Source organism: Apaloderma vittatum, unplaced genomic scaffold, assembly GCF_000703405.1.
Source record: "Apaloderma vittatum isolate BGI_N311 unplaced genomic scaffold, ASM70340v1 scaffold19982, whole genome shotgun sequence".
Taxonomy (NCBI): domain Eukaryota; kingdom Metazoa; phylum Chordata; class Aves; order Trogoniformes; family Trogonidae; genus Apaloderma; species Apaloderma vittatum.
In genome coordinates this window covers 56,001-70,985 of record NW_009704473.1, presented here as the reverse complement: position 1 = coordinate 70,985, position 14,985 = coordinate 56,001, and the positions used below count along the sequence as shown (strand labels likewise).

The 14,985-nt window shown below is 33.9% G+C and overlaps 1 protein-coding gene across 1 annotated transcript; it reads right to left on the bottom strand.

Annotated features, from left to right (window-relative positions):
• Positions 1-5,687: 5,687 nt before the first annotated feature.
• Positions 5,688-14,166, bottom strand: OGN (osteoglycin). Its single transcript, XM_009865063.1, has 6 exons — positions 13,914-14,166; positions 9,586-9,670; positions 7,834-7,992; positions 7,027-7,229; positions 6,362-6,457; positions 5,688-5,858 (listed from the first exon to the last, which is right to left on the bottom strand). Exons 1-6 carry the CDS (start codon positions 14,079-14,081, stop codon positions 5,688-5,690), a joined length of 882 nt encoding a protein of 293 aa, XP_009863365.1. The 5' UTR covers positions 14,082-14,166.
• Between the last annotated feature and the right edge of the window lie 819 nt (positions 14,167-14,985).

The window sequence follows — 14,985 nt, the reverse complement described above, 5'->3', positions numbered from 1 at the left end:
TTTTTTTCCCCATCCTGCTCTACTTCCTAATTATTGAGATCAAAGATCACCATCTTAATAGTATATAAATCACAATTTAACTGTATATCAGAAGTTTTTTGTAGATGCCATATCTGATCTAATGAACAGATCTTTTTGTTTGCTGATATTTTAAGGTTAATCTTGAAAAACTGGATGTCTTGTAGGCAGAGGTAAATTATGTGTCATGCAAAGATTTAGTGAGATAGGATGAAGATCTCGACATTCAAAACTCAGTGATGCAAATTGATGTATCTTACCGGATTTGTAGGTTCAAGTGTGATATCTTGGAATTTATTTAGAAAATGAGTATTAGATGAATGAGCCTAAATCAAACTAAGATTTTTCACGTGACTACTTTTGTTATGTAATCATGTTTCATATTTAAGACTACAATTATTGCTGCTTCCCTTCCTGAGGAATTGAAACGCTGGTTTAAAACAAAATTCTTGATTTTTCCTAAATTTTTTTTTATATATATTGTGACTACACTTTTTTCCTGTCACAATAATTTATGTGTTTTTTCTGGCTTCCAAGTCAAACAATATTAATTACAAATTCCTTAAGGAACAAGTGAAAAATTTAGGCTATAAAATTGGTATGCTTGACTAGTTGATATATATATCATTATTTTTTCTTTTATAGCACTGAAGAACATGGAAGTCTCTTAGCATTTTTCAGAAGTCTTTCATCTTATGTGGAGTGGTATGAACATCGTAGACGCACCTTTCTATATTTCAAGGTAGTGTTGGTCAAGCCTTTATATATCAATACTATATTTAGTTCTTTATTTCATTAAGACAGACCAATGGAGGTGAAATTAGCACTCTTTAGCAGAGTATGGGAATCTTAATTTTGTGTGTTGTGGAGAAGAGGATATTAGCTCAAGATTTTTGTGTTGTATTCAAAGGGCAATGCCCTTGCTTGGTATTTGTCTTGATTTTTACCATGCTGTTGCTATGTTCCTCGTACACGGGAGGGAAAAGAGTATCTATGCCTTTCTCTGGAGGAGTAAGATGACTTTGCATTGGCATTACATTTCACTTCTGGAAGAAAAAAACCACAAAAGTAAAAGAAAATAACATGTGTAGTCTTTGGCACTTAAACATTGGTTTTGAAGGACTAGATCTGTCTCAAATGTTGCAGCATGTGTTTGGGCAACTGCACTTCCAGTTCTGAACTGTTTTACTTGAATGGGGTATAAACTGTTCCTCTTTCCTAACTGAAACATAAAAATTGAACTTACTCTTAAATTACCTTTATTTGGCTTGCTTGCTCTGTCCTGGTACTGGTTTTAAGATAAACAACTACTCTGTGGAGTAAAAATACTGCAGTCTTAAGAGAATATCTTATATGATGCTTAGTGCTAGAGTATAGCTGCTTAATTGTATATGGCTTTAAGTTCAGCTTTATGTTAAGCATTTACTGTCAGTAAACGCAGTACCGTCTTTGATTTTCAACTGTAGTATGAAGTGGGAACTGCTTTGCTTCCTATTTTTTGCATCTTTTAGGCCTTTCAGAGTTCAGTGCTAGATGAATCAATTTCTATTATCAGTAAATCAACCAACTTAAAGGGAAAAAAATTCCAGACAATCATTTCTGATGTTAAATAGTCTTGCTCTCAGCTGAGTAATAAACTGGTGTTCTCTAGTTTTGATGATTGCTCTTTAATTCCCCCATAGAGAAGGTAGAGCTCTAAGGGCTTTATGGCTTTGTGGTGTGTTTTTTTGTAATTTTTTTTTTACAGCTTCACTTAGTGTTTTCCGATCCTTCTGAGCCTTGTGACAGCAGTCACCGTGGTTTCTGGGACAGTGAGTCAGTGAACCATTGTAAATATTTTTTTTTTCAATGTAGTGCAGAAATGAAAATAAAACAGAATGGAGATAGGTCTGGAGATTATTCTTAAATTGTGCTGTGTATCTTAAGCAGTTTTAAAAAGTATTTGTTCAGATGTTGAGTGTAAACAATGAAGGTTTATATTCATTGCTATAATATTTTTGAAGATAAAATCACCTAAGATGTACATTACAGGTTTGTCAATATTTGTAATATTCTTTCTAAAGGTATTTTTTCTTTACATGGATGAAGATGCTGTTGAGAAAGAGAAATCTATTTGAGAGAATGTTTGTTATACATATGGACTTATGAAGAGTTTTTTAGGCCTCCTTATTTCTGTAGTAAGTTGTCGAAGTGACTAGTAGTATACTTTAAACATCTGAATAAAAACAAGTGAAGAGTCTTATCTGTTTAGTATTCACATATGGACGATATTGAAAGTTACTTTAATCTTTGTATTTTTTCCTGCCTGCTTGCTAAACTTTGGGTATATAGGCATGTAACTGCATGGTATTGGAGAGGAGACTTTGAGGTGAAGTTCTGGGTTTATACCTTCTCTATTATTTTGTTATTTAAAATAAAATTACACACTGTGAAGTAGAAAAAAACCAGTGCTTTTAATAGTTTTATCAGAGTGTAGTGTAACAAGAGAAACTGAGGATTTATTTTTTTCTTTTCTGTTAGTTTTGGGACTTGAGAAGAAAGGAATAATATAGAAGTGATTGAATAGTTCAAATAATATGAATGTTTGAGATGAATGACATTTGCAAGTTTCAAACAAAGTTGGACAGCACTGTATTTCTAAAAAGTTGACAGCCAGTAATTACAGTTTTATATAGAGTTTTCCTAGTTAACAGGAGGGATGGATAACTTGGATTAAGCAAAAAGGCAGTTTAAAATAAACATTGATTTGACTCTAAGCAGGCTTTCCTAGAAAAAGGACAGATTTAAGTTGGTGTGAGTAGAGCCATGTTCAGATGTAAGCGTTTTATCCTTTATGTGCTTTTGCAGTTATGATTTTTTAACTGAAATAACTTACACTACAACTTGCATGTTTTGCACACACAGTCAGAAGTTGAGCATATGATTATTACCTGCTGCTGCTTCTCCTCTCCATTACTGAAAATATCTACAAAGTAGTGCTTCAAATAGATTTATTTTTTTTTTTGAAGAGATGAAGTGTTCCACAAGTCTCTTGTATGCTCCAGATCTTACTGTCTTGCCACAGTAAATGCTATGTCTGCAAATAATCTGATTTGTCTGCAAATCATGTCTGCAAATAATCTGTTCTGATCTAGATGCACCCTTAGTCTGCTATGACGCTGAACAACTTAACATGTTGGCATTGCTGGAAGAGCAGACTGTTAAGGCTGATATTGAGACCAGAAAAAATATTCAAGTTTTATTGGAATATAGAAATCACAGAAATGAACAATAGGAAAAAAATAGAATCATGTACATTCAGCTTGATATTGATACTGGTCAAACAAATAAAAGGCAAAAAATGGTTCATAATGAAGCCATTCTCAATATTTTGAGTGAACTTGCTATGAATGGAGAAAGCAAATTAAAACATAGCAGATAATTTAGTGCCTGCATGAGGCATTCAGAGGGTACTAGTCGTCTCGCAAAATATGAAATGTCAGTGTTACTGCTGATAATTAATACCTCTTAAATGTATACAGCATCTTAATGTAAAATTATTAATGTGGACTGGTTAGGTCTTAGAACGTTAATGTGTATATACTGCATAAATAGCATATATTTGTGTGTACGCATATAATTGTTTTTGTAGGGAGTGTTTTGGTGATATTACTGATCCTATTAATGCTGGAAAGACCTTTATTTACTAATAGTGATTTGCGATGTGAGACCAGAGGACACTGCTTATATAATATTATAGTTCTTACTGTCATTTTTTCATCTTGGGCATTTATCAAAAAAGGAATGAGAGAATTGATGACTTTTTCCTAGTATAAATTTGGCTTCAAGTTGGGGGTTTGCTTTGGGGTCATTTTTTGCCTTTGGCTAAAAACCTGAAAACAATGAAGTTTTATGACTTATACAGGAAAATGAAAACCAACTATTGCTCTCACTGTCAGATGTGGTTTTGTGCTCAGTTGTATTAAGGCAATGGAATTTTCTTCTTGTTGTACCAAATAACTTGAAATATTTAGGATTGCACTACCTTTCTTGGGTAATGTGTTCATTGTGGAAATATTTTTGTCTTGCATTTCATAACTGCATCTTATTTCCAGAAAGATGAGCCCATAGCTGATGCTTGACATAGTTACTTAAAAAGTGACTTGAAAGTCACTTTAGTCTCAACACTTGTAGTGGCAGAGCATCAGTATATTTAGATTTAAGTGTTCACTCAATTCCTCATAGCGCAAGCACTAACAAATTGAGGCTTAGCTAAATAAGATACTTAACAAAACTAATACAAAATATCTTTTATAATCAGTATTCTAGATGTAGTGATACATCATCATGCATTTGATTCTTAACTAATTCTACAAATTAGGAATCTATACTAGCATCAAATATTTAGTACAAAATTGATCTGGTAATAACTAGCATAATTTTGGCATTCATTTATCTGAAGAGTTTCTGCCTGTGGTAGGTATTTGAGGGTAGGGGGATGTCAGAAATGTAGAATTCTATAATTAAAAATGTGGTGTCCTGTATCAGTTAGGTGGCCTGACTGTTGAGGCCTGCACTTGTCAGTTTGTGTTGCTGTTATGCTGTGTGGTTTAAAGTAGTTGAGTGAAATGATGCTGGTTGAATGGGCTTGAAGTTAATGCTACTTTTAGGTTAATGATGAATCAAGTTTTCTTTCTAATGTAAACATCTGATTTTTTTGTTTTCCGTAAAGAGCAAGAGTGCTTCTATGTTGTGGGTTGGTTTTTTTTGTGCTGACATCTAGTTGAAATATTATTTATTTACAGATAAAAACATTAATTCAATTTTGCTGTTAGTTATATTGTCACACTTCCTTGTCAAGAAAAAGCAGTGGAATAAGGCTTGTTCTGCATAATCTATTGATAACAAAGATACTTGAAGGCATAACATGCTGTACTTTGGCCACTGTATTAAAATGGAAGCATTAAAATGACTTTTGTGAGCACAGCTGAACAAAATTCATATAGTTCAATTAAAATACATTGTGTAAAAATAAAATGCATATACAATATATATACACACACTCTCTTTTGAAAGCAAAATAGTAGGGAGAGATTTAACATATCTTTGAAAAGTTGGTATACTGAGCCTAAATAAGAATTATTCTAATTTTCCGCAAACTGAGTTTTAAGGAAGATTTTGTGAAGTTAAAAACTTTGAGAAATTCTATTTCTAAACATAACTTTCTGTTCTATACAACTTTACCTGATTTCAAAAATCAGCTTGGAAAGTTTTATTTTGGATTTAAAAAGTGGTGGAATTAAGACATAGCTTTCCTCCATCAGCTTGCTCAAAGAATGTTTTGTGTTTATCTGAAAATAAAATGTAGTGAATGTTCTGGGTATTGGTGAAGAACGTGAACAAGCAGTTACTTGTGTGGTTTTACCTATACCTAAAGAATATGTGGGGAAATGAAAGATGTGTGTGCATATATATTGTACTTTCATTAATGGAAAATATTTTGAAAGCATGGGTGACATTGTAACTACTAAATAAAGTGTCTGTTTTGAAATGTTATTTCAACATTGTAAAAGGTTCTGGCTAAGCGGGAAAATGACATTAGTAAGGGAGAGATATAAGCATGTAAACAAGAAAAGAATCTTCTGTTACTATGTTTTAATTTTTGGCCTGTATAATTACTTAAGTAGTGGCTAGTAGTATGTTCCTACAGGCAATGTTCTCAAACAGGAAAAAGCATTAACGTGCTTTGCCAAGAGGATCGGATTGCCTTCCATCCTTATCTCATCCATACTTGTGCGGATATAACGGGTGTTATTAGATTTGCAGAATGTGTCATCGGTGATTGTAGTGATGTTGTTGTACTGCAAAACAAAATTTTATAAATAAATACATGTAGACACATATGCACACACCCCTCCCCTGGCTACTTTGAAGAATATTCCAACTTTAATTTTGTTCCTCTTACTCTTCTGTTTTATTGTCATTGGGATTGATTTCTAAGTACTATAGATATGTAGGAATCAAGTCTTCAAACCAATCAGTGAGCTGATAAGCAGATTGAGGTTGTTATTGATGCTTGAAATGTATTGTTGATAAAAGATTATTGCTTCTTTTTACTATTTCCTATCCTTGGTATAGAGAAACTAATGAGAAATTCTTGCACAGTAGCTAGCTAATAACTTCAAACTCCAAATGATTTTGGCAATACAGAATAGAGGTAAATTATTTTACTTGCAGGAGTATTAGACAACTGTAGCACAATGGCAGTGTGAGCTATTTTAAGACATTTCTTTTGGTTTGATATGTTTATATAACTAATGAGGCTTTTTTATAATAGAATACTAAGAAAATACTTTTAAAATACCTGGAGGTGAAGAATACGCAGGCTTTCTGGTAAGTTAAGGGGAACAGATTCCAATGCATTATGTCCTAGGTAGAGGTAGGCCAAATTTGTCAGCTTCTAATAGAGAGAAAAATTATTAACACTATTAGTTAGTTGAAATTAGGTAACTTATGCCTCTTACAAGACATCGGTTCTTTCTTGATAACATAGTGTGTAAAGTGATCGAACATGAAACATTCTTTTGCTTTGAATGTTCAATTCTACTATATCAAGAAACTCATAGAAGAGGCCTTCTGTGTTTTGGAAATTTCAGTGTCAGCTTACTGATTATAAAACTTGAAACGGCTATAAAGCTATATTCTTGTATAATAGGATTTTCTTTGGTCCTCAGAACTGTATCTGAGCCATCAGTTTTGAACTGGAGTTTTCCTTTGCATCTAAACTAGGAAAGAACTAGGTAAAATATTTCATAGAAAACCTTTTTGTATGGACAAAATGAGAGAATCAGTACATGAAGGACTATTATTCCAAAATGCCTTTAAACCAAAACAAAAGCTGAAATGCTTGTTCACATTAGTTTGTTTCTTAGTTTGCAAAAGTACCGAAAAATTATTCGGTGGTATACTGGAGTATCTGGTTACCACTTTTACTTACTGTGATTACTTAAATTATTGTCTCTTGCTTACCTTGAAAGCATTTGCTTTGATTCCTCTGCTCTTGATTCTGTTTTGATTTGCATTAAATGTTGTTAGCTTGGGAGGTAGAACAGGAAGTTTTAAAAGTCGATTTTCAGCAAGAGAAAGTTCTTCCAGTAACAGAAGCTTTGAAAAGGCTCCATCTTCTATTTCTTCTATCCTATTTCCACTAAAGTCAATTCTTCGCAAAGTAGCTTTACACAGAAGAAATAAAAATCTAAGTATTGAATTTATAAGACATGTGAAATGTGTGTGGTTGTATATATTAAGATGGTGCAGTCAACAGTATAACATTTAATTGTAAATGTAAATGCTATTTAAAAAATGGGGGAAAAAATCCACATTTGGATTTCCTGTGGTTTTAAACAATAAGTCAAGTAAGGAAAATACCCTGGATCCTTCCCCCCCTGCCTTAGAAACAACATGACTTCAGATATGCTTAGAATTTGTCATGTTGTAGAGTGAGATAGCTGGGAGAGATGTCCCTGGAGCATTTGAAGGAAAAATAATGCATGGTTATTTAGGATTAGATGGGATGTAGAGTTAAAACTCATTTATAGACATCTGCTCTTTTTCAGACTGTGTGTGAATATTAAAATGGATACATGAGCCAAAAGGGGTTCTGTGTTGCCTTCATAGTTCCTGTTCTAATACAAGCATTGAATTAAATAAGTAGCATACATGATGAAATATAGAAAAGTACCAAATATATTTTGGTAATATTGGTATATTATTAAGGGATAACAACTTCAAATAAACTGTTGGTTAAGCAGAGATTCAAGTTTGAGCATCACTTACTAATATCAGCAAAATCTGAGACTGCTATCCTTTTGATTTTGTTAAATCGTGCATAAAGATACGCTGTTTCCTTTGGCAGTGGGGGGACGGCTTCAATGTCTATTTCCTCACAGTACACCGATCCGCTTAAACACACACACAGCAGACAAGTGGGTAAATCTGAAAGGAGATTATTTTGAGCACATAGTTAGAAGTTATTCAACTAATTAAAGATTGAATATTCAAACCAGGATGTTTTCTATTATCCTTTTAAGATTTCCTCTAATTAGATTTTTTTAAACTCTATTGACATCAAATTCCGAGAAGATCTAATATGTTTAAATTTCTGAATTTTATATTTTTCATTGTGCATAATTTACCTGTGTATGTTCTCTGTTCTTATCTTAGCATGTCTTGAAATACTATTAAACTTAATTCAATTTCAGGTTTTAATTGACTCAGGATATTGCGAATGACAACTGCAATTCTGTGGCCTTGTTAAATGTCATCTTTGGAACCATTCTTTTGAGAAGAGAAATCCATATAGGAGAAACATCTAGCAGTGTACACATCACATTGGAGCATTTCTGGCAGGGTCCTGTAGAGTCTGTATTGCTACTGTTTTGTCTAATCCTTTTTATAAAAATGGCAGTGATTGCATAAAGTACTTATATAATAGAAATCTGTTCCAGCTTATTACTGGGGTTTTTAAATAGCTATTATTTTTAAGTAGCAAGAGAGCATGTAGTTTAAACCCATTATGGCTTGTCCCCTTCCTCATAGACGTAGTGAAGTATGTCATGCTTTGCATTTATCATCTATGGCAATGATATTAAAATATTTATAAGAAATAAGGCTTCAAATGCAGTTTTGTCAGCATGGCTATCTGATCTACTATTTCATCTATTGTGAGATTTTTTGGTTAGCTTTAAAACTGGTCTGTATCACCAGAGAATAGTGTCATACTGCTGGGTAGTTTGATATTACTGTGTAGTGATGAAATAGGATCTTACACAGCTAGTGAGGAGTTACAGAAGTTGCTAGTCAATACTAGAAAGCCAACCTAGTATATAATAGTCTACTCTATTTTTCCTTACACAGGTATTGTGTAGAATGGAATTGAGGTTTTGAGCTTTAGCTTTGTTAGAGTTTAGATCTCTGTCCCATTTGCTTTTTTTAATTTACTATCTTTGTCAAGTGCTAGAGTGTGGGAAATGATTGTTAAACAATGTTGTCACTGTTTAAAAGGCTGCTATTTTCATGCTTGTCTGTGACCAGAAACTGGTATTCTGACAGATTTAGTCTGCTTTTGATGGGGGCTTATTTGGCAATAACTAACCTTCATTAGAGTTCTAGTGGAGACTGACACTTCAGTGGCCTTACTGAATCATCAGTTATTTTGAAAGTTTAGATGACAGATAGACCTGAAATGTGTGTATGTTATTGAGGCACACGTGTATCTTGTTCTTCTTGCTTGTCTTGCCTAACTTCTGTAACTTGGGTACATTTCTTTGGCACATGTGACTGGATAAGTCTGTAAAGATTCTTATAAACTCTGCTTTGTGTATTTGGAGTTCACCTGAGGATCTTTTTAATTTTTTCAACCTGTTCCACCAGAAGTTAAAAGAATTTCTGCTGGAGATATGGAAGATATTCATACAGGAAACAGAATTAATCTTTTTCATTTATCATCCTCTATATATTAAATTTTCATATTAAAATACAGTCTTTTGGAAAGCCTAAATGCAACAGTATTCATATCAGTTAACTTACTTGTATCCTTTGTTGGTGGTACATTGAGTTCACTGTCATCCCCTTGCAGTCTTAGGGAAGTTTCAAGGGAAACATTTGTTCCATCCTTCATGTGAGAGCAAATGTTATTTTAAAAAACAGCAAATGAAAACCACAATATTACTAGGATCTGAAATGAACTACAACATACTTCCTTATGACAATTTTTTTAACCGCAGTAGTTATCCATTGTAGAAGAGTATATATTATCCTTTTTGTACATGAGCTATTCACTTTGTAAGGCAGGAAGGGAAGGTGGTGGTGCTGCTAGTGTTCTTTGGGAAAGAACAGTAGACAGAAAATAAAAAATAGAGGAAAAACATAGACTTACAAGGTGGGGAAAGAATATGCAAGCAATCAGTATCTGCAAAAACTTGAAGTTCTGAAGACAGAAGATTTTGCACATTGTTGAAAACTTGATAGAATTCTTGTGAATATAACTTGTGGTGTCTTCTTGTCTCTTTTTGTTTGCTTTTACTCAATCTCAGTAAATAACATTTTCTTGCATTTTAAGTTATTCAGGATTCCCTGTTGATGCAGGCATTGCAACTTTTCAATTGCAGCACAACATAGATTATAAAAATGTTCCTTTCAGGTAGTAGCTGAAATGTAGCAATTGAATTCCATTAAGACCTGGTCTGCTAACAGAAGGGGCCTCTTGTGATGTGGGAAAAGGTAGTCAGGTTCTCATTGACTGCTATTGAAAACATGGGGAGAAAAGCACATTATCAAGTGTGGAAGATGTTTTTATTGTTTGGTTGTTTTTTGTGGATTTTTTTTTTGTGTATGTGGTGGTGTGGCTTTTTTTTTTTTAAACCTCCTTAAGAATCGGGCCCTGGCAGGAGTATGGTCCATTGTTGAAGAGAGCTGGTTATGCACTGGACAAGTGAACTGATTATTTTTTTTTTATTATTCTTTTAATCCTTCCCACCTTCCTTAGGCATGTAGTACACAGTTCATCTAAGAGCAATGTGAGAATAACACCATCTGATTAGTTACTTTTGACACTAACTTTGCTTTAGCATTTAGTTGCTTGCATATACTTTACTGTGGGAATTTTTGTCTTCTGCAAAATAAAACTCTCAAGCTTGACATAATGTCTGAGAAACAAAAGCCTTGGCCAGCCTCTGTCATTCTGACCCCTTTTTAGCCTGTGAGTCATCCATCCCTTGGCTCTTCCCTGCATCTGTCTATCCAGGCTATGGCTCTTTTGCCTCTTGTTCAGGGTACGTTGGTTTGTTTTAGGGAGACTTTTATACCCAAGTTAGAATGCTGGCAGCAGTTTAGCAGTTGTAGCATGAAACTTTTTTGGTCTTGGGTGTAAAGAAGCCTGGGGATGTGAACTGAACAGTTATACACAAACAAGCAGCAAATTCTGCAAAAATGTTTACTTGCATAAATATGTTGATTAGGTATGTGAATATGTAGTCCTTGACAGAGTTATTTGTGCCAGTGGATACTTTTGTGTGCACGGACTTAAAATAGTTTCTATTGTTGTATTTTGGGCCATAAGGGACATCTTTCATGTGCTTGAATGAAGAATGTGTTTGCTGACATGGCGTTTCTGACAGGTGTAGGTTTGTAGTACAGTGTCCTGCATGGGTTGTGATCTATGAAAGAGTATGCATCTGAGCTCTTTGCAGAGGACAATGTACAGCTAATTGCTGCAATAGGAAAATATCAAGAAAAAAAAAAACTCATCTTTTGCAGAATACTGTTAAATCCACAAAATTCACAACATGAAACAGATTTCACCCCCAGAAAATAAAAAAAAAGGTTTAAGTAACCAATATATTGGAAGTATTTCCTGGTTAGCTATAAAAATTGCTAACTGTGGAATAATTATGAAGACGATTCTTTTGAATTATAACCACAGAAATTTCACTACTTGCATATATAGGGAAGGCACTAAAGGAATATTGACCTTATGTACTTAAGTTCCACCTGTCTCTTGCATGTTACTCCACAATCACAAATGAACCATGTAAAATCACATGAATATTTTCATAGAATGGCCTAGGCTGGAAGGGACCTTAGAGATCATCTAGTCCACCCTCCCTGTTGTGGGCAGGGACGCCACCTCTCGACTAGACCAGGCAACACATGGGGACCAAGCGGGAATCGAACCTGTGATCTCGGTGTTGTCATTGGTGTCAGCACCATGCTCAAACCACTGAGCTAATTTTATATCTAACCATTTAAAAACTTCTGCAAAGCAATTGATTCATCTTTGTAATGCACAAAGGTCTTGAAAGCTGATAGTTTATATTCAATTGAATGAATTAGTCCAGATATGAGACAATGTCTAATTGGATAGTTGTGTTGTGGAAATTAAGATTTTGTGTTCTTAAATTTCTAATATTTTACTCAGGCCTGGGGTGGCTGTGATTTCAAATAATAGTCATTGTAATAATCTTTGCTTGTCTGACTCTTTCCTTAATAGTAAACTAAAGCGCACTTCATTTTCTTGATTGCTAACACAGACAGGTTTCTTCTGCTGTTTTAACTAAAAATCTTTTTTTCTGACTCTCTATTCAAGCATACAGTAAGGAGTTAAATTTGTTTTCTGACTGGGCATGTTTGAAGAAATTGTTGGCATGTATTTCAGTTGCAGTTAACACTTGAAATGCTCTTGGAGCCAGAATTTGTGGAATAAATGAATAGAAAATTTGCTTGATTTAAACTATGGGAGCACTGGAACTTGCATAGATGTATTTGTTGCACATAAGGAACTAATTTGTTATTTTGCAATGAATAACATGTCATTGGAGAACTGACCTGATGGAAATTATGAACCACTGCATTCTTAGAATTATCCTAAGCAGAACTGTTGGCCTTCAGAGGACCTCTACTTTATAGCACGGCCAGCATGAACTTTGATTGGTTTGTGGCATGTCTGTTGGCACCATTTCCTTGTAGTAGGTATGCTCCTTATTGTTCCTTTTACTCCACCAACAGCATATTCTTATTAGAATGATTTTGGTAATGAATGTTATCTGATGCTATGCCTAACTGAAGTTACCTTTTGAGTATTATTTTAGAAACTTAGTTGTGAGTGGAGGGATTTTATACATTTATGAAAACATCTTACTTCACTGTGGCAGATGTCAGATTTAAAAATACCTTAGGCATTTTTAAAATATAAGTAATGTAGCTGCTGTTTTTAGTCTGACAGTGAAAAGCTCTAAGTAGAATTCGGAAAATATTAAGAAAGTATACAGCATTGATTTTTTTTTTTCCTATGTGTGTGGTGCAATTTTCTACTTACACTATCTTTTGCTGTTGTCTCTTGTTTATCAGACTAAGTTATTGTAACAAGTGTAGTTAATAGTAATGGAAACTTCCTTGAATTTAATACTACTTGGCTGTTGCTGCTTTGTTTGGATATGTGGTATTTTTCTTGGCAAGTGGTTTTTGGGTAACCACTGTTAGTTTTTCTTCTGAATGATGTATCTCACTTTCTTGATGTGTGTGGTTTAGGTGCTCTCGGAAGCAGTCTGAACAGACGTATGAGGTGGTTTAACTGTCCCTGTCAGCTGAAGTGGCTGCACTTCATTTAAATCTCCCCTAGTTTTATGTCTTCTTAACTGTTTAAATTAATGGACATGCATGTGGAGCAGAGAGCAAAAACAGTTCAGAACTGACCATTTGGGGGTGCTACTGATTGCCATGAGGTATAATCTTTACTGCTACCTTTAAGACTTATAATGTCCAGGACTGGAATTTCCATAGTAGTTCAGGACTGCTGAAGTACTGAGTTCCAAAAAAACTCACCCATCCCTGAAAAGTCCAGTCAATAAACTTGATAGTTTTGTAAGTCAAAGGAGAAACTGTTGTTTGCTGACAGGTTATATCAAATAAAATGTACTGGTTCAAGTGTTACTTTGATGTCAAAAATAATCTCTAAATAAAATCACTCTCCTTGCTTTTAAACTTACTGTGTTAATACAGAATCACAGAATTGCCTAGATTGGAAAATAACTTTAAGATCAAGTTCAATAATGCAATGTTAGTTGAACTGTTGAGCTATTATACTAGTATTTCCCATTCTTGAAACTCTTAAAACAGTAGGCACATAACTACAGCAGAGTTAAAGATGCTTTAGCCTTGTTTGTGAAAGTCTATCTTTTGTGGGTTTCTTGGGCTGTAGCAAGGGTAGTATTTTTGTGATTTTGAGTGACTTTTCATATGTTTGAAACCATTAGGTTTTGCTATTATAAAACTTTTCCCTAAAACTTGCATACATGCATGTAACACCATATTCATATAATGCTTAGCAGTTAAAAATAATAAATTGATAATATAAATACCTTTCTTATATCCTTGGATTGCATTTCATAATCTTGTTGGATCAGGCTTCCCATGGCAACGTCTGTATCATACTCATAGAACTGAAGTGATTCTTGCTGTACAGGTGGTGCTGAATTTACCAAAGGTGCAAACACAAACAAAAATAAAGTAGTCTGCAAAGTCTTCATTCTTGCACGGAACAATGTATCTGGCTTTCAGTGAGCTGGTGGAGATCTGCTCATGCGCTGACTATTGAGAATACTTTCTTTGCGACTGGAAATGAAAATGCAATCTGTCAAAACAATATTTAAAGCCTAGAGGACTAGTTGGCAGGGGTTTCTAACGCATAAGGAACATGGAACAACTTTTAACTCTTGACATCCTCTAATTAGACTCTAACATTATAAAAACTGTTCTTAAAATGGAAAGAAACTGGGAAATAAGAAACAACATTTTGCAACTAATAAGGAAAAAAAAAATCTTAATTGCATTTGCTTGTTTCCCCATGTGTTATTTTTGTTAATAACAAGATTTTGTAAAGTATTTTATAAAATATTTGGCATGTATGTAGCTGAACTGGTTAAAATCAGAGAAGTTCAAGTGGACTTTTCTCTGTTGTCAAAATAGCGATTTTTATTTTTTTTTTTTAAACCTAAATGCTCTGTAACTATTTTCTCATTGTCTTTATCTTTACATTTGAAAGTAAACAAGAGAAAAGATAACTTAACACCCTCTGAGTATTTTACAGGTTGTACACTTTTCACACAGGGGGAGGAGGCTTTAAAACATTAAAATGTGCACACAATACTTCTTACAATAAATATTTACACAGCATTTTTTCCTGTTTACTGTAATTTTTTTATTTAAGCTTTTGGTTAATATACTTTTAGGGAAAAAAAGTCTACCTACCGTTTTAGCAGATTCCAAATTCTTCTCTGATTGTTATAAACCCAGATATCCTTCTCTATGCCTTAAGCTAAAGTGGATTGATAAAAGAGTAAAGTTATGAATTATATCCACGTTCTTGAAATGAATACTCTCTCAAAGTCTGACGGTCTTAAAAGTGCTTTCCATGGGGTAAAAAATGCTTTG